A 25,932-nucleotide genomic window follows, 5' to 3' on the forward strand; every position below is an offset into this window, starting at 1 on the left:
AATTCAATAAGGCACATGGTTTGGATACGAATATTAAGAAATGAATAGTTTATAATAAAATATGCGGAAAAATAACTTTTTTAGGGTAATATTTATTTAAAAAAAAACCAGAAGAGAGAATGAAGATATTCTTTTTTAAGTAAAAAGAGAAATAATTATTTGTGGGCACCAATAATATTTGGTGTAAATAATCAGTTGAGCGAGTGTGTTATGTATTGATTTTTCATTTGAGGAAATGGACTACTGAATTGCGACATCCAAATAAGAAAATGTGGCCTATTGAATTGCGACAGATGGAGTATGTAGTAATGAATTTAGACCATACATTTTATTTACGTAGACACATAAACATGCGAGACATGGCATAGGCCTTTAAGCACAAAAAACGCAAAGGGATATTATTGTCCTTTAAAAGTTTGGTAGTTTGGAGTTTTTCGCATTTTTTTAATTTTTTTTAACGTACATGATATTTAACGTAAATATGCATAATGTTGAATACCACCACCTGATGCGGTTTGCCCTTGGACGCGGGGTTATGTGACTAAAAAAGCATATTATTGTTAAATGTAAATATGCATATGCTTAAACATAAATATGCATACATTGCAATTAATACAAATATACTACATTAAATTGATACGTATGAATAGACATTTCGCCTGGGTTCAAATTCTGGAAATGACAAGATTTTCACCATATTAAATTAATATGTCTATTCATGTGTTATATAAATTTATTCATAAAATTTCTTGATTTATTGTCATTCTTCATTCTCTTAATATATAGCATTCTTCATGAAACCACACCTTATAGTAATCAATTTATGATGAAAACTTAGATGTTTGAAGTTTCAAATTATTTTATCTATCCCATCTTTTCTTTATAACTAGAAATCTATTCTCTATCTTATTTAACCTATTTTCTTCTTTTAGTATTATTTTTTCTTTCGATAATTTTAATTAATGTTCTTTATTTCCTTTTGGTTTATTTCTTTCATTTATTTGCATAAATTATTAAAAATCTTGTGCAATAAAATTTATTATACATATTAAAATTTTGCATCCTCGATTATTAATGTAATGTTTTGGTATCTAATTAAGTAGGTTGGATCTTATAATTAATACTCCCTCCGTCCCAGCTTTTTGTATCCACTTAAAAGTGGATACAAAAAGCTGGGACGGAGGGAGTATATTCTTTTGAGTCAGTTTTGGATTATTTATCTTTACATTTGTATTAGTGTATAGAGTATAATTATTTTATTATTCAAAGTTTATAATAACATTATATATGTGTGTGTGTATAATTGAAAAAAAATTAATGATTGAATTCTGACTTATTGCAAATAAATTCGATCACGACCCATTTGAAAGATCTTACCATCTTGCACAAAATTATTTCGAACTTAAATTATTCTGTATTTTATTGTTATTGTTATTGAAAAGTAGTTGGAAACACTACCGTAACATGAATTAATTTAAAATATCCGTAGAAAATAATAAATAAATTGGCAACGCGAAGTTTGCATTTATAATAAGACGACAACTAGATGTGAAGTTGCAATTTTTCGATGGTCCAAAACTAAAATGATGTGCGTGCAACTCAGATAACCCTTAACAGTAACACAAAACGGATTGTGGGTTGAACGTATCAACGTAAGGCTGTTCCTTAAATAAATCAAAGGCTGCTTTTGTGAAGTAAACTTAATTGGGCACTTATCATAAATTCATCATATATATAAGGTGTAAAAAAAATTAGAGTAGAAAATAATACGAAAAGGAGTAATAACGTAGCATAGAAAAATGGAGCAATAATAGTAAATGAAATGGCCCCTACGCGTGCGCGTGCCGACACTGTGCAAATTGCAATCCTCTTCTCAACTCTCTCTCTCTCTCTCCAATCAACTGTATGTGGAAAAGACTTTCTCATCCTTCCTTATTTAAAATTGGAGTATATACTCTCACCATCTTGATCCAATCAAGCTTTTTTCAACCTTAACCATGGCGAAGAAGGCTGTTCTGATCGGCTGCAACTACCCTGGGACCAAGGCGGAGCTCAAGGGATGCATCAACGACGTGCGGCGGATGCACGATTGCCTCATCGACCGTTACGGCTTCTCGGAGGATGACATCACCGTCCTCATCGACACCGACGATTCCTACAAGCAGCCCACTGGCCACAACATACGCGCCGCGCTCTCCGATCTCGTCGATTCCGCCCGCCCCGGTGACTTCCTCTTCGTCCACTACAGTGGCCACGGCACCCGCCTTCCCGCCGAGACCGGCGAGGAAGACGACACCGGCTACGATGAGTGCATTGTCCCCACCGACATGAACCTTATAACCGGTGTTGTTCATTTTCTCTAGATCCACCATTTTTATTTTTACTTTTTCGGTCATATGAATCTGGTGGATGCTGGAATGATTGATTAATTTGTGTGATCAGATGATGATTTCAGAGATTTGGTTGACAAAGTGCCGAGCGGGTGCCAGATCACGATCGTGTCGGATTCGTGTCACAGCGGAGGACTGATTGATGAGGCCAAGGAGCAGATTGGAGAGAGCCATAGAAAGAGCGGGGAAGAAGAAGAGGAGGAGGAGAAGGACTCCGGAGGATTCAGGAACTTCCTGCGCAGGAGCGTCGGAGATGCAATTGAGTCGCGATTCGGCCGACGCAAAGACGACCAAGAAGAAGCAATTGAAGAAAGTGAAGAAAGTGAAGGCATAAAAAACAAATCTCTACCGCTCTCAACTCTCATAGAGTTGCTCAAGCAAAAAACTGGCAAGGAAGATATCGATGTGGGCAAGCTGCGGCCCACCCTCTTCGACGTCTTCGGAGAAGATGCCAGCCCCAAGGTCAAGAAGTTCATGAATTTCATATTTGGCAAAATAAAAGGTGAAGGGGGGGCAGGGGATGGTGGGGGGTTTTTGGGAATGGTTGGAGGCCTAGCTCAGCAGTTTATGCAGCAAAAGCTCCAAGAAAACGACGAGAGCTACGCGGAACCTGCATTGGCAACCCATGTTGGAAGCAAGGAGGAAGCCTATGCCGGAGCAGGCAAGAAAGGGCTAGCGGATACCGGCATTCTCATCAGCGGCTGCCAGACCGATCAAACATCAGCGGACGCCACCCCTGCAGGCGACGCCAGTAAAGCTTATGGCGCTCTGAGTAACGCCATTCAGACTATTCTTGCTGAATCCGATGGCAGAGTGAGTAACCAAGAGCTGGTGACCAAGGCAAGGCAGCTTTTGCAGAAACAGGGCTACACCCAGCGTCCCGGATTATACTGCAGCGATCACCACGTTGATGCTCCTTTTGTTTGCTGATGATGGCACATGTTGGCGGCTGAATAATCCATTATTGTGATATTTTCAGAGTGACTATGTAAGTGTGCTTGTGTTGTTTTTGCTGCTTGTTTTGTGAGTTTGAATGGCCGAATAAGCTGTCAACACGATTGCAGTATTGTGATTGAACTTGTTAGAGGAGCAAAAGGAATTTGTATTTAAGATGAGTTTGTGAAAGTTACAATCTTCATATGTTTGCCTATATTACATGAATGCTATAATAGTAATATACAAAAAACAGATATCCAATGGGGCCTAAAAATTGGAATATGAACAAATGGGCACCAAAAATGTGGGCGTTGCTGGCTTCGCCAAAGCACGTTAGAAGTCATCCTAATTCTGCCGCATCTTGGCAGCACAAACCCAAAAGGTCTAGGAGACCGTTCCTCCCAAAAAAGTGGCAAAACAAGTTTGAGCCCTCCCAACTCTCACTCCTCGTCAATTTCATGAACCCATGCCAGTTCTGCCAAAATATCAATTTTATTTTATAAATATTACTCTATTCTCCAAAACCTAGAAGGCCACAACCACATATAGAGAGAGAGAGAGAAACCTTGCAAAACTGTTGGAACAGCAGCATTTGGGATGAGCAATCCAACAATTCGTTGATTGTCAGAAGTGGTCTCTATACGCACAACCCGGATTCTTTTATGGCTTTGACGAGCCTGTAAAAATGAATCGATGTGTCAATTAAATAGATAGCTAATTTAACAGAACATTTCCAAAGCAGCAGGCATAAATGATCAAAAAAATTAACTTTGGTCTGTAGGGATCACAGATGTCGAGGACCTATGTAAACTAGGATTCTGTGTCTAGAGGGCGTAAAGAATCACCACAAGGAAACATGTCTTTACTTACAATTATTTCAATCATTTCATATGTTGCTAGATTATATTATTAACCTATGCATGTATACCATGAATCATACATTAAATAAAGCAAAAAATCAACAAACCTGCTTGGATAGTGCTTTCTCAACAGTGCCCCAAACAGGAAGAATGAGGCCACCCAAAACGTTCACTTCCTGTAACCTTCTGCCTGTAGTGCAGAAGCTGCCCAGTTTACAGTTGGGACCGTGCATGCACTGCATGTGAAACCTCAATAAGGTGTTGCAACTTAAATGTAAAAATACAACATCATAACAGATATCATAAAGCCATAAAAAAATTGTAAATGAAGCCTTGCTCTTTTGTGTTAAAACATTTTTGTATAACAGCTTTTGTTTGCAAATACTGCCAGAATATTTGGGTTGGGGGAGGAATATAAAATAAATATGAGATGTGGAGTGGAGTGGTTTAATAGCAATGATAAACTTACTAAGATAAATTACAGCAGCAATCATCAATGTTATGCTCAGACATATCAGAAGTCCATAGAGAACACAATCAATATAAATGCACTATGTTAAGACACCTATATTTTATTTCTCTGATCTCTATGTATAACTAGGCCAGAACATCCTCAGTTCGCATCTCATCATTCTTTGCTACACAACTGTTTTGACTGAATGCCTCCATATCTTCTAGTTTGCATTATGTTTCCTTTAATTTAAGAGCAGCATAATGAAAAGCTCAAGTACAACAGTTTCCATAGGTGAGAATCACAAAAGGAATTGGTGGTTTTGAATGCCATGTCATTCACGTGCTGTACATAGGATGAAATTATTAACACAAGAACTACCAGACTCCTAAATGCTGCTTTCATATGGATGGAAACCTTCCTATTGTGCAATTTAAACAACTCATAAGATGACAGGAGCTTGGAACCCCTGGAAGTTCCATTTATCTCACCTACTCTTATTTTCTACCGGCAATAGATCCCATTTAGGTCGCATCAAACGTAGTTTCATTCTAGAAAGAATATGCACTCTGTATTTCTAAATGAAGACTTCCTTAGTTTTATTTGTATATAACCATGCTGTAATAGACGAGCACATGCCTCAACCATAAAAGAAAAGGTTAAGACATCAAAGCTTTTCACATTTTATTAAGTTCATACCAAAGTCATTGTGGATAGTTATCATACACTTCGGGAGCTTTTACTTTGAGTGATAGGATAGATTGATAAAAATAATCCAAGCTAATCTACCATTTACTTTTAAGGATTGATTAATTTTGCACTTGTTTGACCATCTTATCCTACAAATACTCAATCCTATATTTAATCAATCAATCCTATCACTCAAAGTAAACGCCCCCTTAAGGAAACTTAGTTCAATAACTTATACGTGATCATAGTTACCTGCTTGGATGAAACTTCATATTCACCTTTCCAGCCACTACGAGCTTTCTCAAGAGCTGAAAGTTTTCTATATTTTTCTTTTAGTTCTGCTAGAGTCATCTCCCTGGATATTGTAAGTGATATCAGAAGCCTATCGGAGAAACTAATAAGAAAATCATGTGAAATTCTGGATCGGAATGTCTATGCACCTGATAGACTCCCCAAGGTTTGGCCGGAAAATTTTGTAGGCTCCAGAATCAGAGCTGAAATGAGGATAATAAAATTTAGACATACAACTGGAAAATCTACGAATACTTATAGGTTTATTCCATATATTAGCAAAATTACACCAGAGCAAAATAAAATAGTAAGGATGGCACACAAAAAAAAAGATAAAAAAGTTCAGGAACTGGAAAAAAGTTGGAATAAGAAATATAATGTCGTCCGTATATGAAAACACATTTCTGCTACTTGCAGGATCCTAAAAGTGGACATTCTTTCTCCACATTATGCATATACTTATATTTACAATGATGCATTTAATCAGATTAGCTAGCTACTAACAAGCAAAAACAATACTTTGATATCTATAAACAATGTTGAAAAAGCTAACCGTGCCTCCACAATCTAGCACAGTAACCATTATTGACATGCCACTATAGTTACAATACACTGATAAAATAAAATGTTTAAACTTCAGATCTCCCTTAAGAAAAATAACCTTCAGTTAGACCATCCGTTTTAATCAGAGACGGGCAGAAAGGCTCGCCCAATTACCAACATCCATTGAAAATGGATTGCGATAGACCCACATGAACCACCCAAAACCCTAGGAAACCATAAAACCTGCCAGACAACCTAGTTCTGAGCTTAGTACCTATTCCTTTTTACTTTTTCACTTGGATAAGATAGATAATTGAGGCTATGGAACTGAAAGGATGGAGGAATGAGTGGAATTCGTACAATTTATGCCACAAAATTATACCTGTTAACATAGGTACCTACCTCCGTAAGAAAAGAGATAGGCTGCTGGACTGGCAGTACATAGAGAAAGAGAGAGAGAGAGAGAGACTGGCAATAAACGAGCTCTTATTTACATCACAAAGAAAGTAGGATGTAAATAAGAGCTCGTTTAAAAGATTATTTGTTTAAATTATTTTTTACTAAACAACAATAAGTCTGGATAGCTTGAACTTATTTCAATAAATTATTTTTTAAATATAATTAAATTTATAATAAAATTAATAAAAGATTATCTAAATTAAACAGTACTTTGATACTTGATCTCAGTGACCAATGCAATTCTCCAGTTCAAATGATAGAATGGACAACCTGAGTAATTGCCGAAGGCCAGCACCAACAAGATGCATCAACCAATGAGCAATGGCGACATTGAGGGTTATGATAACAGTTTGAGGCATTATAACATTTAGGGTATGCCTCACTTTAACCAAGCACATTTAGTCACAGAAATTCTTTAGCCATGTACTATATAATCATAATAATGGTTACGCAAATGTATTTCAAGAAGAAACATACTCTTCAAATGCTAAAACATAATGCCGTTTTCCCATCCATTCTCTCCTTGATTCATAGAATCCACTGTTACTTGATCCAGCATCATCTTTGTGCTTTTCCTCAAGCAATGAGGAAGCAGCCTACATAAAACAAAAGTAAACACACATGATCTTTTAGAAACCAGTATATTTTATCTGCTTGGTTTTAAGAAAAATGTAAAATAGAATACCTCCCATGTCATTCCTCGATCCAATGTGAAAGTAAACAACACAGTAGATGCCCCAGACATATTGTCAACATGAACAGTCTGAAAAAATTAGTATGTTTTTGTTTTTATAGAGAAAAAAATTTAGTATGTTAAGAACTGGTTATAATGTTAAACCCACAAATTCAGTAAAGACTATTCTAATTTCTAACCTTTGGTGCTCCCTGCAACTCGATTGTGTTAGCCTTCACATCAACAATACCAGAATCCAAATGCCCTTCAACACGTGCCCTCTGAATAAGAAGATCAAGGATGCCAACAAAAAACTCGAACAGCCTGAAATACCATTAGCATAATAGCATCAACTATTATTGATGATCATCAAACAGCCTGACATGTTAGAACTGGTCAAATACACTGCCATACCTATTTTGGATCACTGGAGGGAGCCCTAAAAGTCGGTTCAGGAAACGCCCAACATCCTGCATGTCTGAATCAACTATACGGCCAGACTCTCTAACTATCCCAACAGATACAAGAGCAGCTTTTCCCTTCACCATGAAGTCTTCTATTGTTTCAGGCTTTTCAGATGAACATCCTGGTGGAACGATGGCCAAAGGTTCCTGATGATTCAAAACAATATAACAATTAGAACTTCACAAAAGATAAATTTTTGTTTCGGTAGTTTCATTGCAACATTAAAAAAAAACACCCAGGTTGGCACCTGGTCATTGAGTCCCTTATACAACAACATTAAGGCCTTCTTTCCAAATGCACTATCATAATTATAAGCACTGAGAGATGGTCCCGCTCTGCAATATAAGGTGATGTAAGCCAACTAGTGCGGGACAGGTCATAAGAAACTCAAGTGTATCTTATTGACTACAACATTGGTATTACCTACGGTCTCCCTGTGTCAAAGCTCCAAGAGATTCAAGTCTCTTTGCAACAATGGAAGCAAAACGTCTTTCGCCACCAAGATTTGTAAAAAGCAGCCTATAAGAATAATAAATAATGTACTTACATCTATCAGATTGAGATCCACATTGTGTTAAAACTTTGTGGACTGTAAGACAGTAAGCAATTCATAGTATGCTACTATGCCAAATAATTTTATCAATACACCAAACTCCAAGCTCATTTGTGACACAAGTGAAGTACAATTTTGACACTAGATTTGCTAATTTCAGTTTATGTTAGGTCTTCCATATAAAAATTTCATGCAGAATTCCACATCTTCTACCTAATTGTCAATGATGCCTAGTCTTAATATCACAACACAATTGTTCTATTTTAGTGTTTTCAACATTGAGGGTCTCACAATCTTCACTTACAAACTCCAAGTAAAAAGGCACTTTCATAACTGACAATGTAAACATAGTTCTCAAATAAACACTACAAACTTTCTTTTTATCCTTTTTCGTTGATAAGTACTAATATGCAATGGTTATGGGGCTGGGGAGATTATATTAGATCATAAGCACAACCATTGTGTACAGCAATCATGAGAATTCGCTTCAATCAGCATATTAAACAAAATCCAATCACTTTAGCACAAAATTTGTTGCCTTCGAGTACAAAAGGAAGATGGAGAAATGGCACTTCTTTTTGGAGTCAAAATTGTAAATACACACTCAGTTTGTTGAAGTAAAAGGTTACCCACTTCTTTCAAAATATGTAAAAGCTACCCAAATTAACGAATGTGCCCTTATTCATCACGGGTTGTGTAGACTAAATTCTTCTTTTGTGCGAAGACAATTCATAGGACGTCGTGCAGTAGAGAAAACTCCTCTACTGCACGTCTGCACGAAGAAATCGCTTCGTGTTTCTACACAATCATGCAATGATTATATTTCATGCAGGCAATTCAGATTTGGATGTGCAAACATAAACAAAAAGCAAAAAACAGAATTCTCAGACTTCTTTTAACAATATTACTATGAAAAGCATCAATATAACCCACAAGGACACAAAAAAGGTTGATATAACATTATTTTGGTATGTAGTTTGCATTAAAATTTGGCATGAAATGAAGCTAGAAAGAATCTTGCAATAAAATGAAGTTTTGAGGAAGAACATATTAGGATTCAAAGCAGGTAGATTTTATATGTTTTCAAACATGTGGATATTTCAAAGTACATAGAACTCATTATTGCCAGTTTTTCTATTCAAGTGTGAGAGTCAGTTTGCACATATTGCTGCAACAATTATCATAAAGGATTTTTATCAAACCAGAAATTCTGATTCATAACCACCTGTACTCCGGTGCAGAAGCTTGATTTGATCTGTGAGTTCTTCCAAATTGTTGAATTGCTCTATCAGCACTCCAAGGGAGTTCAAGAGTTAAATGAACTCTTCTTCTCTGTATCCAGAACAAAATGATTCAACTTAAATGAACAAGAAAATGACATCAAACCAAAAAAGCATGATCCAAAGGCACAGCCACAAAAACCACTAGAAAGAAAACATTCCAACTACAATACCTGATTAACGGCTCTTCTATCTGCTTGTAATGAAACACCAGCAGATCCAGCCTCAGATATAATAGCTACTAGTTTTTTACCACCCATGAAGAGCTGTTTTTCATGCATATTGACCATTTCCATGGTCACATCTTTCCTAAAGTATACATCATACGAGTTAGAAACCACAAACACAACTCAAAATAATGACATAGGGACGTGTCCTAACTCACGTGTTCCGTGCCTGATAAGTAACACCTTTTCCACCTGAAGCCCTGACTAACATGCCTCTTCGTCCTGTGATTTCTGCTACTTTATCAGGGCCTCCAAGCTGCACCAATATCACACAGCCAATAGAATAAGGTGCCTGGATAAGAAATTCTGTTTGTACTGTATGAATACTGAAATTACCTGATCAACAATATCATCTAATGGATTGTTAGGAAGATCCAACGAGCGTATAATTTCTAGAATTTGCATCTTACGTTCAAGGGCTCCTTCATATCTAATTAGATGTTTTCATTAACAAAAATGTCAAAAAAAAAAACACACATAAGGACAAATAAGAGATAATCCAAATACTTTAAAGGAAAGCATGAATTATTTTCAACAAGGGTACCTTTTCAGCAGTTCTTCATAGTAGGCTTGTCTAGCTCGGAGGAACTCCTCTGTTTTCTCCTTGCACGAGTAACAACACCAATCCCCAGATGTTACTTCAACAACAGGTGGAACCAGACAAGCAGGGTGAACAAGCTGGCTGCAACATGAACATTGAAGCAATTTCTTCCTTTCCTATATTCATGGAAATATATACAATGAGAAACAAAAGAATAATGAGAAAACAGCTATCTAAATCATCCGTGCCATATCTATCACAAAGGACAAGGGATAGGACATATACCCCTTCAGAATTGCAAATGTTGCAGATCTGGAACTCATCATCAGATTCAGTTTCAGGTTCAGTGTCAGCTGCATTTTACAGAAAGATCATTCTGTGATGAAAGAAAATCATAATAATTCAAAAGCAAGTAGCAAATTAAAGATCACATGGTTCACATTTTACAGGTCTGATACAGGTAGAGAGCTTCATATTCTCAGATACAGGGAGTTCAGGGGTTTATAGGACAACCTAATCAAAAGCAAAATAGCTCGTCTTTATTCTTCTACTCTAAAATTTCTCAGATTTAAGCAGTGACACGTGAAATAAATAATGAAACTGAAGACTATTTAAGCACAAGGACTTACTGCCTCAATAAGATTCCCAGAGAAACAATCTGAAGTCTAACTACTCAAAAAGGGAGATGTATAAATTAGTTAATGGAAAAAACTAAGTTGATGGGCAATGTACGCATACAGCCATTAATTTCTGCAGTGACAAAATGTCGAAATTGTGAAAAGCTGGATTCAGGGTATCAAAATAGATTGTTGATTTTGCTGAAAGAAGTTATCAGATAAATTACTTTCAGATTGCCACTCGCTTTCTTCTTCACTTTCAGCCTCCCGTTTAGCAACTTTCCTTACCCTCCCTGCAAATGAAACACCAGGTGTAGCTGAATGCCTCTTTCTTTGAAGCTCTTTTACACTTTCTTCTGCAAATATCGCAAAATGAAGTTACTACAAGTCTACAACAGGCCAGACAAAAGAGAAGTTATAAAAAGAATTATCATATTACAAGAAGATACCTGCAAGTGGTTCAGGCTTATCTGGAAGCGGATAATTTTCCTCAACAAATTTCAATAACAACTCACGAGGCCCAGATATAAAATCGTCAAGCTCCAGACCCTATACAATGCAGTGAAAAGTTTCAAGAAGTTATTTAGAGAATATATCAATGAAATCCATCAGAAATATCTATCATAAAGATGAAAATCAACATTGGATGTTTAAGTTCAAGTTATAATTTGACTTGCACAAAAACACAAAGTGGAGAACAATCTTACATATTTAGTAATAGCTTCCTCAGTCCTTGCCTCCCCAGTACTCTGGAGGCCTATAACCACACACTTATTTTCCAGCAATGCTTGTTTAGAAAGTCTAACCACTGCAGGAACTTTAGCTGACATACATACATGCCTAAAGAAGCGCTGCATAGAACACCAAAAAAAGAACAAAAAACACACACACACATAACCATAATGAAAAGTGAGGTATATGAAAAGGTTAGATGTTCGAAGCTAATTTTTTTTACTATAGTACCTGATGACTTGCCCAGTACAATCTCCACACTTGACTCGAATTAGGCCTCTCATTTGCAAGAAATGTGCTAGCCGTTATCAACTCCATTCTTAACTGAGCCCAGAACGCTGCTGCTTTTTCATACATTTCCTGAAACCAGCAAAAAAAACTAGTAAAGATAGCCACATAGGATACAAGATGAGAAATATCCAACTACAAAAGGAAGGAACAGGGAGTACACATACTGACATACTCATTAAATTCAAATAATAAACTAATAATATCAGTAATATATCGATTACAGAAATAGTACAGCACTATCTAAAGAAAAAATAAAGCAATCTTATCTTATTTCAACTTTCTTACCCTATGTTTAGTACTGAAATAGTACAACATTATCTAAGGCTAGGATACTTCAATTTAGTACTACAGAATATTAGTCCCTTTATGTTGAGCAATGGGTTATTTCCCACAGTGATTATGCTTTCTATATGTCAAGGGAGGGATGTGAAATCATAAAGCAACTTACTCGACTTTTCTGACAGAGGATCACTTATTATCAGCTTACTTATTCTTGTCGTCAAACTCACATTTTATTGGGTTATTTCATCAAGGAAATGTCATCCTAAACAATATTGGTTGTGAACACGTACAGATCTAATAATAGATGGGAAATTGAAAAATGCATGTATAATGTTGTATGTATGTATGTATATATATATATATATACGACTATACGTTGAGTACAGTTATACTACAATCCCTCACCCCCCAACCCCCACCCTAGAATATAAAATAAGTACTATTATAGCATGGTGAATTCATTGTGAAAAATGACGAATTCATATTAATTGTATTGTTGTCCATGGTGAGGCTCAAACCCACGACCACAAGGTTGTGAGGGTATTTTGATTAGATATATATAGAGGTTGGTTCTCGTGAGAACTACATTGCAAGAAAACATGAGAGCAATGGACTGAACGTATAAAGTCACTGCATTCACTGTGAAATTAACTGCACTAAAAAAATGGATTTCTACCCCTCCTGCGATTCGAACACAAGTGATGCATTCACCATAGATCTTCGTGATCAGATGACTAAAAATAGTTCTCATATATATATATATATATATATATATATATATATATATATAGGGAGTGGTTAAAGAAAGAACCACTAAATAAAAGAACGGAGAACCATTTTCAGCCATTCGATCATCAAGATCTACGGTGGATGCATAATCTTGTTGGATGAATGCAAATCCTGGGTTCGAATCCTGAAATGAGCAATTTTTTTATTTTTTTGAGTGCATTAATTTTAACAGCGAATGCATTAATTTTTACAGTAGATGCATTAGATTTGATGGTTCTCACATTTTCACAAATAATGTAGTTCTCTCTAGAACCACACCCTATATAGATATATATATATATATATAAATGGATGGGTTCTTGTACAAACATCCTTTATAGTATAACCAATGAACTAATGAATTCGTTGTGAAATATGATAATTCATTGTGAAAAATGATGAATTCATATTAAGTGAATTTTAGCCTCCCATGGGGTTTCGAACCCAATACCACGAACTTCTTCTAAACATTGATGAATTCACCGTAAATTTTCAATCTAAGGGCTACAAAAGGTTCTTATTTTATAGGTTAAGATTTGTTTTTATTTAATCCCATTCCTATACATATAAATCAAAAATGTTAATATTGAATAGGAAACAGCTAAGAAGCATGAATACAATACAATACAATACAATACAATACGGGGACAAAAATAGGTCCATTTCCAAATAAATCACAATACGAATACATCGAAAATATGTTTATATTTTCTAAATAATTTTATAAATAATAAAATTAATCATATAAGCACATTCATAACAAATAGAGTAAATAAGTAGTTAGAATTAGCCCAAAATAATGAAGCCCACAAGCCCACTATCAAATCCTAGCCTAATTAACTAGTTAAATTTAGCCCAAAATAATGAAGCCCACAAGCCCACTAACAAACCCTAGCTTAATTTACAAACCCACACAGCCACTCCCTTATCCCACACATATTAGGGTTTCCAGTACACCTCGATGAAGTGAAGAAGCACAAAAGAAGGAATTAGGGCAGATGGCAACACGAAGCGAGTAGGGTAGACGGCGTGAGGAAGCGAGTGGCAGCGTTAAAGGCGACAGTCCAGCCGGCAGCGATTTAGATCTCGAGTAGGGTTTAGGGAAGTAAGAATTGAAATAGAATGAAAAGAAGATGTTGCACCGCGTAAGTTTTCTCCATTTCAGGTTTGGTCAAAACGTATTTCACGTCGGAAAAACGTTTTACACTACGTATTCTCAAACCCTAAAATTAAAAATAAAATAAAATAAAAATAATACGTATTTATATTCGCGTACTCGTATTTTTTGCGTATTAAAACGCAGATGATGGGCAGAATAACATATTTGTGCTTCATAGGGAAACAGTATAGATCTTACAAAAACAAATCAACATCATTTTAGATCCTTATTTCTGGCAGTAAAACAAAGTGATATTGAACAAACCGTCATTTTGGCCTCCAGTGGAACTTCAACAACTTCAAATTCCACGCCTTTGTAGCTCAGCGTGCGACAAACATACATCCCCCTAAAATTGAAGACGTTTTCAATTTAAAATCTAGGAGTTTGCAAGATATCCAGAAAAATGTTCTAACCTTGCTTTCATATCCATGGCAACAAGTTCCAAAGCTCCAACACCCCCTTTTTCCATTGCAACTGCAAGAACCAACAAATAACTATTAATGATCATTTACAGAACTACTTTATATGATAAGAAGTAGATGCTGGAAAACAAGACAAATAAACTCGACATAATATAATATCAATCTCAAAACTTTATACAAACTTGGAACATTTCTGATTGCCCACTCCATGCCACATCTTATTTGAGGGGCCAAAAAAGTATGCAAGTGGAGAGAGAAAAAGAGCATGAGCAGAATTCAACTGAAAGATAGACCACAAATTCAAAATCCATCAAGGACATTATAAATGAACAAAGCACATTAACCAATGATGAGCAATTCCTCACATAATTGTGTTCCTTCTCGCATTAGTTCTTTCCATTGTTAAACAACTCACTACATCAAGCATTATATTCTTTCCAAATATGTGGAAGAGTTCCCAGATAGAATTTCTTGAATGAAATATAGCAAGTGGAATTTCGAGAACACGAATTTGCCCTTGGATCTGGGAAAAGAAGTTTGCTAAGCAAACAATTCGAATGTTCAGATTACATGAATATGTTGAAATAGTGTGTATTAATGTTCAACCCAATACTAAGAGCATATTAATCGGATAGGCACATGTCGAATGAAAATTGCACCTAAAAAATCACGAAAGTTGAGAAAAGATGTTCCAGATCCCCAAAGACCGAGGCGAACCATATAACCCAAATTGCGTGGTTCAGAAGCACCAGTTGCTGAGCAATAGATGACACGAGCTTCAGGAAGTCTGGCCTACATTACAGAAATTCAGAAGCAAAAGAAAATATCCGTTAAATCATGCACGTATATGCTACATTACAGACCTTCACACGAGCGTGTGAAGGTCTTGAATTACATAGGTTCACTAGAAGTAAAGACTGCAGCACATATGTGAACCAATAGCAACCAAATGCTATGGCAAACAACCAGCATTAGGAGAAATACAATTAATACAGCACCACAAAATTTAAAATATAATCATTTAGATAACAAGAATTAAAAATAAAATTCAGGATGCTGTATGAGACAGGCACGTTATTGCAACATAAGCTTCTTCATACCTATTAAGTACATAAATGCTTTGATAACATTATCTGGTTGCTTTCTTCTGGCAGTGATGTATTATGTTAGCAGAAACTTCCATTAGTCCATATAATGTTCTAAAAGCTCAAACTGAAATATGTTATGGGTTAATTGATCCAAATTTGTTGTCTAACCCATAGTATATGAATCAGTAGAAGCAAAGGAAGAAAAGACAGAGGGAAGACGATAGCAGCAAGTGCTCTACTTTTTGGAGCAAAAATAAATAAAACTATTAAGTATCACACACACACCTTGAGAATAACATTTATAACATTTTATTCTATAGCAAAAGTAGTGGAGTGCCACCTGGATATCAAGAACAGCTTCGCCCGTCTTTGTTGGCTGCCCCCCAGCTTCAGGGACCAGATTTTTTGCTTTATGACACTAAAATAATAGATTTATATTAACAAAAGAGTCCATTACATCATTGATCATATTATTACAAGCCAATAGAAGTCAAAAGGATGCCTTTTAAAACAACCTACCTCGTCAAATACAATAAGTCCATCCAAATCACCAAACCATTGCACAAGCTGATGCAAACGTGAACGTCCTCTCTCAGAGGATGCAATGAGGCTGCTATAAGTCGAGAAAATAACTCCCTCCTTAACGCCAACAGCCTTGGAATCGAGCTTAGAGTAAGACAGCTTGTTCAGAGCATGAACTACAAAGGAAAATTATGACAAATGTAACTGAAATGTTAGAAAAGTAGGTTAATGAAATCAACAAATGGTTCATTTTCTAATACAAAAAGTATGGAACAGCATAGCCAAGCAAATAAGATATATATAACAGTCAGAATAATAAATAGAATGAACTATGAGAAGTGTTCTTCTACCTGTATTCACTATTAGTTCATTTATGGAACACTAACTTTCCATTCAGATCATTTAAATTGTTGACATGTAGAGATTGTATGTCATCCCCCAAATGTAAAATAACATAACAATGAAAGGCGTAATCTAAACATTATGGCTCTTTCTGTGATGCAGCTGAATTGATCCGAGCATATGAATATATCATAACAGAAACCAATTTGATATTTAAACCTATTCAGTAATAAAAATCAATGGGCAAGGCAGCATCTGAATGCTCTCTTATTTTCATCAACATTGAACTAGTAAAAAGTCGCTAAACAAAAATTACCAAGAAAATCCACTTCCCAGCAGATTATAGATAAACCCAGGATTATAGTCCAAACCAACCTTGAATACATGTTGCACCAACATCATCCAAGTCTCTTCTAGCGTCAAATTTCAAGTCAGAACCTACAGATATCCACCTGCATAGGTCATTAGTAAAGTACAATCCAAAAAAATCATAATGAACTCAGCATTCAGCGATCAGCTCATTGATGTCTCATAACTAGCCATTTTTAATGCACGATAACGGAACATTGGTTAATGCTGAATATTTACAATGCTTTTCGTCTCCCATGGTGCCAGTTCTCCCATATTAACCCAGCAATGGTCCTTCCTTTACCCACACCAGCACCATCTCCAAGAAAAAAGCCAGCTCTATCACCACCAGGGAGGTGCTGGAGATGTCTCTGTCACAAAAAGGTAATTTTACGATAAGTTATGTTGGAGATGCACAGAAGAAGCTGCGTGTCAGTTCTTTGAAGCAACCTGACAAGCATAGACCAGTGTTTCAATCTGTAAGCATGACAATGCTTTTGAACTCTCTAACTTATCCTTAATCCTGAGATCATAAGTAGGTTCAGGAGGTTGTACAGCAGACAAGGATGATGTCTCCACAACAGGATCTGGATGAGGAGGACCAATAGATAGCTTGGGAGGTCGCTGAACAAACAGAAGAAAACATTATCTGAATTAGTCCAGATCTTTTGGAAGCCTGCAAATTAAAAAGGACAAAGAACGGTTGGAGAGAATACATAATCCGTAAATGTTTCTCCAGCCAATCCACCTTCATCTTCTTCCCGCTCCACTTCAATGGCCACCTGGTATGTGTGAGGGAAAGCATCAATAATCGACAAGATTCTTAACAATGAACACTTGTGTTAAAAGGATACCAAAGAAGGCATCTCTAGAGAAGACAAGATTTCATGAACACAATGTATTCATGCACCAAAAATAGGAAACTCGATATAATCAGTTTAAGGTCGAACTCAGTAATTGCTTTTCAGTAACAGGATGAGACATCAGCATTAGAGTTAACCAACTCATATATGGCAACTTCATTGGGCAAATTTTTAATGATATTTTCTTACTCAAAACCCCAGATTTTATTCAGTAATAGACGATCCTCTAGCAAAATGGGTAAGGGATGCATTACATATTCAAAATAGATAAACAGCAAGCTGGGGCACATTTGGATTGCTTGATACGCCTTGATACTTGATAGATAAAATTATAAACCTAATCAAGCAATTGGTTTTTTTGCAATTTACTCTATAGGTGGTGTGAGATCTGGTTTGCTGAACTTGACTGAAGAAGAAGAATCAGAAGCCCACCCCTGGAAAACCCAACCCAAAAATATGGGCCAGTAATAGTAGCTTGACAAGTTACACTATTGTACCTGAAAAGAGATATCTTCTCACAGATATGCCCTTTAACACACTTGTATATTACTCCCTCCGCCCCTCAAAAGTTTGCTCCAAGGGGAGCGGCACGGGTTTTAATAAAAGCTGGTAAAAAGTTGTTTGATGGTGGGGTCATGTACAAAAATAGTGTTTAAAGGGTTGCAATTGTAAAGTTGATGGTGGGGCCATGTACAAAAATAGAAAGTAAGAAGATTGGGGCAAACTTTTGGGGGACACCCAAAAAAGGAAACTGGGGCAGACTTTTTGGGGACGGAGGTAGTATATTTTTAAGCATATATAGGCCCAGATCTCCATTTCTATCCAAAGCCACCTAATTGGGTCAACGGACAGCAAGCTACCTTCACCTAATTCAACAAATAGCAGTTTCCTTCATACTAATCTTGTTATTTAATTTGTTTTTGCAAGAGTTGATGTCAAGGTATAGCATGAGTTTTAAGCTTCACAACATGTCTCCATTTAAGGTGAGGCAGCCAGTACCTTGCATCTCAATCTGATAAAGCTTGAAACAATTTGAACATGTTTACATGAATCATGAATGTACTTCGAGCTGGTGAATTTGATGGTCTTTCTTCTACATGATCAATTTGATTTCTTCTAGCTGGTCCAAATTTGCATTCTTTATTATTTTTATTATTGGCTGAGCACTTCAGTTCTGATGGTGGGAAGAGCAAATGTGCATTCAAGCTTTAAAAAGTAGGGTCCATAAGGGAAAAGGAACTATATAAGACAATGTATTTATATCTAATAGCCAGCGTGCCTGAACATTAAGAAACCACGTTTCGCTGTGCAACTCAATTAGTAACCTAACACAAGTCAATCTCTACATAAAAATGATAGAACATATTATAGTTTCTACGGAACATTGTAATCTACCTTTCCAATCAAAAAATCGACCATAAACGCAATCTCACCGCAAATAGATACGGTCTAAGAAACAAAAACAACATTTAGAAAGCTACATACTACTAGTCCAAGATATAATCCATATACCCCATGCATCTCTTTAATGTGTTCTCTGAGTATACAAGAGAAGGAAATAATAGGCAGATCTAGAAGGTGCAAGCACAGGCTGACAGAAAAAGAGAAAATATTAGTTCTAAAAACTTTGGAGGCAAATGTGAAATAAAATAATATAGTATTTATGTTCTATTCAGAATCATTGGAGATAACACAATATATATATATAGTTGTTAGAAACCTCAAGGTATCAATATTTACAGTCTCGCTTTTCATAAATGTTTCCAGAAATAAGATTTCGGAAAGGAGACCTGTCTAGCTACATACTCTTAAGTTTAATTAAATTAGACACCAAGGGGTCTACATAAATCCAGATAAATGGAGTTTTTGGGTGATTCAGAGAGAGGCAGTGATTCAGGAGAGAGGCATCGGAGGAATGAGGGGCGAGTGAGCTAGACAGCTAGTACAGTAAGTTACTGGTAGCTCAAGCTAATATACTACTGGTACCTTATAACTAAGACAAATTACAGCTAACTTACGAATTACGATAAGTTACTAGTAACCAATGTTTAAAAAACGGTCAAGAGACGCATATCGGGGCAATTCGGCCCTTGCACATGTGTGAGGCAGCACTTCATCGGAAATGTCCTGAGTTCGTGGCTGAGGAGGTCCAAGGCGCAGTGAGGCGGTCAGAGGCGTGTGCCTCGCGATATGTGTGTAATTTCAGATTTTTCAGCGCAATTTAATGGGCTTTAGCGTGCGAAATTAGATGGGTTAGTTAAATTGAACCCTAATTACATGGGCTTTTAAGATTTAGGTTTAATATACATATTAAAATTAAAAAAATAACTTCTAAAAATTAAAAACCTAGCCACAGACGCACAGAGATATTCTGCTGTTGTCGCTCCCTCTTTCACCCTCTCTCGCCCTCTCCATCTCTCTGTCTTCTCCCACACAGCACATTGCGTTCTTCTCCGAATCTCCATTGAAGTCTAAGACTAATAAATATTAGTATCAGACTTCAATTTAGGATTGTAAAGACTTATGAGTAATTAAGAACTTATGTTTTTATATGTTTTGGAATATTTACTATGTTTTTATGTGTTTTATGATATTAGGTATAGTTTTATGTGTTTTTTATGATTTACACATTGGTTTTGTGCCTCGGACTGCCTCAGAAAGCGTATTTTGAAACATTGTTGGTAACTTACGATAAGTTACTGGTAGCTTACATGAGTTACTAGTTACTTATGTAAGTTATTGGTAACTTAAGCTAAACTATCTACTTGTGGACCTTTGAGCCCTTGGAAGACAGGTATTCAAGAAACTAATTGGTCAATAATTGATTAGTTTGAAGAAATGCTTTTTTGAGTTGCATGTTTGAAGCAAATGGATGAGCCTTATTCACATAATACAAATGAATGAAGGTAAGATATCCTAAGGTACAGTTTCAGCTCTGAAAAATAACACTAGCTTCCATTATAATCTAGCATTCGAAGGCAAGATTAGAAGCAAATTTGTATACACGCTGAAAATCTTATAAATCCATTTCTCCATCTTCTAAAGATTAGATATTAGAGATCAGCGGATTCGCAACTGAAAATATAAAAAAGAAGACCTGATATTGATCATCAGGTCTTAACGTGGTTATCATAATGTAAGAACATTTATGTGAAGCTAATAACAAATCCCTTCATTGCTAGGACAGGATCATATCATTTATGATAGCAAATTATTCAGAAACAACTCAGACTATACTGAACTCTGTTCCGCCGAGAACAACTTAAATATTAATATCCTTGGTCAGATAGTCAAGCAGACAAGCACGATAGGAAATTTCACTTTTTAAGGTCTTTGTCTCAAAACAACTTATCCACCAAAGCTACATCCATTGAGACCCAAAAACATGTCAAGCGTCTATGCATGGCATGCTACAATTCAAAAGATTAAATGTCATTCAAAGGGATGAATTGCATCCCATAATTAGCCTTGCAGTATCTAACTCGAATTGACACCACACCACACCAGCATTACACTTGTCAGCCTATAACGACTCAAAATCTGATCATCGACAGTAACCAAATAGAAGGCGAAAATCGAAATGAGAAATTCAACAAAAGGAAAACCTCATTGACTTCTTCGGCCGGTGGCAGAGGCAGAGGAGGGCGGACTGGAGGAGGCAACACTTGCGATATCTTGGAGAGATCGACGGCGAGACTAATCTGGCACTGAGGGCAATTGAAGCGAGACAAGCCATGCGGCACATTGAGTATGGCCTTGCAGTTGGCGCATGGCAGCTGGATCTTAGTCGGATCGATGCCGTGGGCCGGGGCAGTCCGTTGCTGCTGGGCCTGGGCCTGGGCCTGGTTGGACCGCATCAACTCGGGCGGCAGCATCTGCGGTAGCTGGCACGTAGGGCAGACGAACTCGGTCAGGCCAGGCATCACGGTAAGCACCATCTTGCAACCGGCGCAGCGCACCTGGCACCCAGCGGCGGGGCCGGCACCGAGCTGAGCCGGCGGCGGGAGCGGCGGTGGCGGTGGAGGGGCAATTGGCGGAGGCGGCAACGAGGGCTGCCCCATGGAGAGATGCAGCTAGGGAGAAATTGTGGATTGGTGGAGATGGGAAAGGATTGAGTGATGAGTGAAGTGGTGAGAATTAGGAGGAAATTGGATTCGATTTTGAAAAACTGAAGGTACGTTAATATGAGGGTTTGGTTGGGGTGAGGTGAGGTGAATTTTCAGGGGAGAGAGAGAGAGCGGCAAAAGGAATAAAAAAGTAGAGGGGGATTTCCGTTTGGGTTTGGCGCTCTCTCGGTGAGGGTGGGTGGGTGGGTGTGCGTGACTCTCCACGTTCCAAATTTGACGGACGCCTGCTTAGTTATGCGCGCACACAGACACGGCCGCAGTCACTCCCGCCTCCACCCCACGTGCGAGGCACGCCACCCTACCACTTGCTCACTTTCTTTTCTTCTTTTATTCAAATTAATAATAGGGGTTATTGCCAGAAAATACATATACTTTGTCAATTTTCTGGTTTATATCATGACTTTATAATTTGGCCAAAAAATACATCAATTTTCAATTTAATTGCAATTATAACATGACTTTATAGTTTGGCAAAAAATACACCAAGTTTCAATTTATTCTCAATTATAACATGACCTTGTAATTAATTTAGTATAATAATATCAAGTTTAATACATTAAATATTTTTAATTTTCTTTTCATCTCACAATATACTATATATAAATACATATATATTTGATAAATATACATCTATATGTAAATAATATATAATATTATTTACTTTTTAACATAGTTTCTATTATATGTACGTAAATTTTTTAATTGGTCCTAATATTTTATAATTTCAGAATTTAAATAAATAAATACTTATTATATATGTAATATATTAATAGAATATTAAAATCAAATTTATATATATATATATATATATATATATATGCATTTGTGTGTTGAAAATGTAGAAATATATATATATATATATATATATATATATATATATATATATAACAAGATATTATATTGATGGCTCAAAAATACATACATATATATATACATATATATATATATATATTATGAAATAATTAATCATCTAACTTAATTTTTATAAAAATTAATCAATCAATTAAAAATATTTTATACATAAAAATTTAATATAAATACAATAAATATTAATACATCTATGATGAAAAATAATTTAAATAAGGTCATGTTATAATTGAGAATAAACTGAAATTTGGTGTATTTTCTGGCCAGACTATAAAGTCATGTTATAATTGCAATTAAATTGAAAATTGATGTATTTTTTGGCCAAATTATAAAGTCATGATATAAACCAGAAAATTGACAAAGTATATGTATTTTCTGGCAATAACCCCTTAATAATAACACTTTCATTTTAAATTTTTAGCATCACCTTTTTCTTTTCCATGGATATATTTTTTAATATTTTTTAAATAAAAGGAGTTAATAGTCTAATATATTCCAACTTTACACTAAAGTCTAAAAAATACCCCCAACATTTGAGGGATTTAATTTTGTAGTATTACTCAAGTTTCTATAATTATCTATCAAAAATACTCATTTTCTAAATTATCTACATTATATACCTATTATAATTTAAATACATTATTTTCGAGGCGAACTGATGCAACTGTAGAGGTGAACTTCTCGAGGCTTGCGGCACTACTGCTGATTTTCCATTTTGCAACTGTTGGCGGAGAAGACGGGACCGATCGGTCCTTGCGGTGGCGCATGAGAGGCGAGGCGGAGGAAGCGACGAAAAAGGGGGACGTTCTGTGCTACAGTTGCTACTAGAGAAGTCAAGGTGGGAAGATCTGTGCAGTGCCGAGTGAGAGGTGAGAGAGATGCAAGGCTACGAGAAACGCAGAAAGTGAGGGAGAGGCGGAAAGAACGAGACAGAAACAAAGAGGAAAAGGGTTTTCTGGTGTGAAAGAGGTGAAAATAACAAAATAATTCTATAAAATTTCTAGGGTATAGTGTTTCCAGAAAAGAATTGATTTTTAACATAACGAGTTTTAATTTATTTAATTGTAGTGGATAAAATCTGTCAACTTGACTCATATTCAATCAGCATTCTAAGTTGGCCCAATGAGCTAAACAACCCAGTCAGTCCAGCCCGACAAACTTCGAACCAACTTGGATCGATAACGAAGTTAGCCCAATCATTTAAAAAAACTTGTTCGTCTAGCCCGATAAAGTCAAGTTATACTTATTGCAAGACCAACCTGGACGGATCCAGGTTGACTATCCCACTCAAGTCCAACTTGTCTAAACAGTCAGACAGAATAATTTGCATTCAGCCTGAGCCCATCGAACTAGTCCGACAAGCTAGTTCGGCAATCTGGCACGACCCTAAAAAGTCCAAATAGTCAAACAGACTAGCCCATCCAGCCCGAAAAGCTATAGATTAGTTTGAAGTGACAACCAAGCTGAATATATCACATCCGGCCCAATGGCTATTGACAACCTAGATTAACGAAGTTACAAGACTCATCCGTCAAACCTTAAAAGACACCTCCCGCCAAGCTGACGCAGTCAGAGGGTAAATCTTTATGATAACTTCGATTAGTAAAAAAATATTCAATATGGATGTTAAATTAAAGATCGTGAAAAGATATTTAATTCGATGTAAAAATTATACAAATTAAATTTGAATTGAATAAGTTATGATCATTTAAAGTGTAAAAAATAATTTTTATTCTCTCTCATTTTTAACTAACACTCTTTTAAAAAAAATTATTTGTTAATGAAAAAATAAGTTGATGTCATTTTTTTTGGGCCAAAAAAAGTTTACATGATTGCTTAATTATAATTATTTTAAATTTAAATTAAATACAATTAAGGAACAAGTATGTAAATAAAAAATTAGTTATTATTATTGTACTACATATTTAATTATTATTTTACAATACTCACTAATTTTAATATTATACTCATTAAGTTGATAATATTGTTATTATAAACTATTTCAAGTCAAATACTAATATATCAAATTAACATATATTTTTTTTGTTATCAATTAATCTAATTCATAAATATTGATATTTTGATATTTTTACATAATTATAATTTTAAAAAATAAATAAATATATCGTGGTCCGTGCATCGCACGAGAGGTCGTACTAGTATGTGATTATTATGAAGATAATGAAACCAATCCCCCAGCCCCCCCCTTTTTTTTTCTCTCGCTACTCCCACAAACCTTTTCACTATATTTTTTTTATATAATTTAATTATTTTCAAAATATTTTCAAATTTGATTAATGAAGGTTTGCAACAAAATGTTTAATATGGTATAAAAATCATCAAAAATGAATTTAAAACGAATAAGTTTTGTAAACTTTAAAATATTTTATTTTTCTCTCTTCATTACAACTTTTCTTTATGTTTGTGTATGAAAGTATTTATTTATTTATTTATTATGACATGTAATACTCTATAATAATAATGTGTAGTGTATTAATTTTCATTATAAAATGATTTGAAATTATTTAATAACTATAACTATCATTATACTTTGTACAGAGTTGAAAATTTTCGTTTTTAAATTCGATATTTTATTGAGTAATTGACGTGGATTATTTTATTTTTAAAACATATGTTGTAGTATTTATTTATATTTCAATTCTATTTAATATTTATACTTATTTATTTAAATGTGTCATTTAATTTGGATCCTCACTTAAGTGAAGTGACCCGGGTTCGATCCCTCTTGGGAGCGAATTGGAGATTAGAGATATAAGGTGAATTTTGGTGAATGGAGAGATAAGGTGGTTCTTGGAGTGGATGGGGGGAACTAATTGCTAACTTCTAACATGACTTTGTCCGATAAAAAAAAAAAAAATGGATATTCACCGTGCATTGCATGAATGAGCGTACTAGTAATATATAAAAGAACACTTTTTTCCTTCCCCTTTTTTTCCCTATTTTTTTTCTCTCTTCTTGCACTAATTTTCTCTCTCTTTTGTTCTTCTTATTTTTTTTAATTCACATTTCAAATATGATTCATGAAAAAAGTATTCAACATACATCTTCAATTTATGTTCACGACAAGATCCTTTATATGGTATAAAAATTATCGAAAATGAATTTAAAACGAATAAGTTATGAC

The 25,932-nt window shown here is 35.5% G+C and overlaps 2 protein-coding genes across 3 annotated transcripts; one reads left to right on the plus strand and one right to left on the minus strand.

The window, feature by feature from the left end:
- Positions 1-1,820: 1,820 nt before the first annotated feature.
- On the plus strand, positions 1,821-3,528 carry LOC130985985 (metacaspase-4). The gene is made up of 2 exons (XM_057909239.1): positions 1,821-2,343; positions 2,443-3,528. Exons 1-2 carry the CDS (start codon positions 1,998-2,000, stop codon positions 3,318-3,320), a joined length of 1,224 nt encoding a protein of 407 aa, XP_057765222.1. The 5' UTR covers positions 1,821-1,997; the 3' UTR covers positions 3,321-3,528.
- LOC130985982 (protein FORGETTER 1) lies at positions 3,472-22,119 on the minus strand. Of its 2 annotated transcripts, XM_057909236.1 has the most exons (31): positions 21,399-22,119; positions 17,647-17,712; positions 17,381-17,554; positions 17,171-17,301; positions 16,958-17,034; positions 16,238-16,416; positions 16,059-16,136; positions 15,290-15,422; positions 14,622-14,682; positions 14,473-14,554; positions 11,940-12,068; positions 11,684-11,827; positions 11,426-11,525; positions 11,204-11,332; positions 10,645-10,712; positions 10,363-10,535; positions 10,155-10,248; positions 9,977-10,074; positions 9,765-9,900; positions 9,537-9,643; positions 8,182-8,277; positions 8,006-8,093; positions 7,708-7,904; positions 7,494-7,617; positions 7,306-7,383; positions 7,098-7,216; positions 5,768-5,821; positions 5,580-5,682; positions 4,294-4,422; positions 3,892-4,003; positions 3,472-3,801 (listed from the first exon to the last, which is right to left on the minus strand). In XM_057909236.1, the coding sequence occupies exons 1-31, from the start codon at positions 21,852-21,854 to the stop codon at positions 3,767-3,769; spliced, it is 3,750 nt and encodes a 1,249-aa protein (XP_057765219.1). In that variant the 5' UTR covers positions 21,855-22,119; the 3' UTR covers positions 3,472-3,766. The 2 variants fall into 2 exon arrangements, 1 of the variants encoding a protein (XP_057765219.1); XR_009089129.1 differs by lacking the exons at positions 3,472-3,801; positions 3,892-4,003; positions 4,294-4,422; positions 5,580-5,682; positions 5,768-5,821 and having other exon boundaries at positions 7,155-7,216; positions 7,703-7,904.
- Positions 22,120-25,932: the final 3,813 nt, after the last annotated feature.

The sequence above is a fragment of the Salvia miltiorrhiza genome, chromosome 5, assembly GCF_028751815.1.
Source record: "Salvia miltiorrhiza cultivar Shanhuang (shh) chromosome 5, IMPLAD_Smil_shh, whole genome shotgun sequence".
Taxonomy (NCBI): domain Eukaryota; kingdom Viridiplantae; phylum Streptophyta; class Magnoliopsida; order Lamiales; family Lamiaceae; genus Salvia; species Salvia miltiorrhiza.

What these genes read in the sequence shown, in the direction of transcription:
- LOC130985982 (XM_057909236.1), bottom strand. Translation starts at nt 21,854, where the DNA reads ATGGGGCAGCCCTCGTTGCCGCCTCCGCCAATTGCCCCTCCACCGCCA. An exon ending in AAGCTGTTCTTGATATCCAG is followed by an intron (nt 15,423 to 16,058) that starts GTGGCACTCCAC and finishes TCTGTAATGTAG; the next exon opens with GCCAGACTTCCTGAAGCTCG. An exon ending in TATGAAGAACTGCTGAAAAG is followed by an intron (nt 10,249 to 10,362) that starts GTACCCTTGTTG and finishes ACATCTAATTAG; the next exon opens with ATATGAAGGAGCCCTTGAAC.
- LOC130985985 (XM_057909239.1), top strand. Translation starts at nt 1,998, where the DNA reads ATGGCGAAGAAGGCTGTTCTGATCGGCTGCAACTACCCTGGGACCAAG. An exon ending in CGACATGAACCTTATAACCG is followed by an intron (nt 2,344 to 2,442) that starts GTGTTGTTCATT and finishes TTGTGTGATCAG; the next exon opens with ATGATGATTTCAGAGATTTG.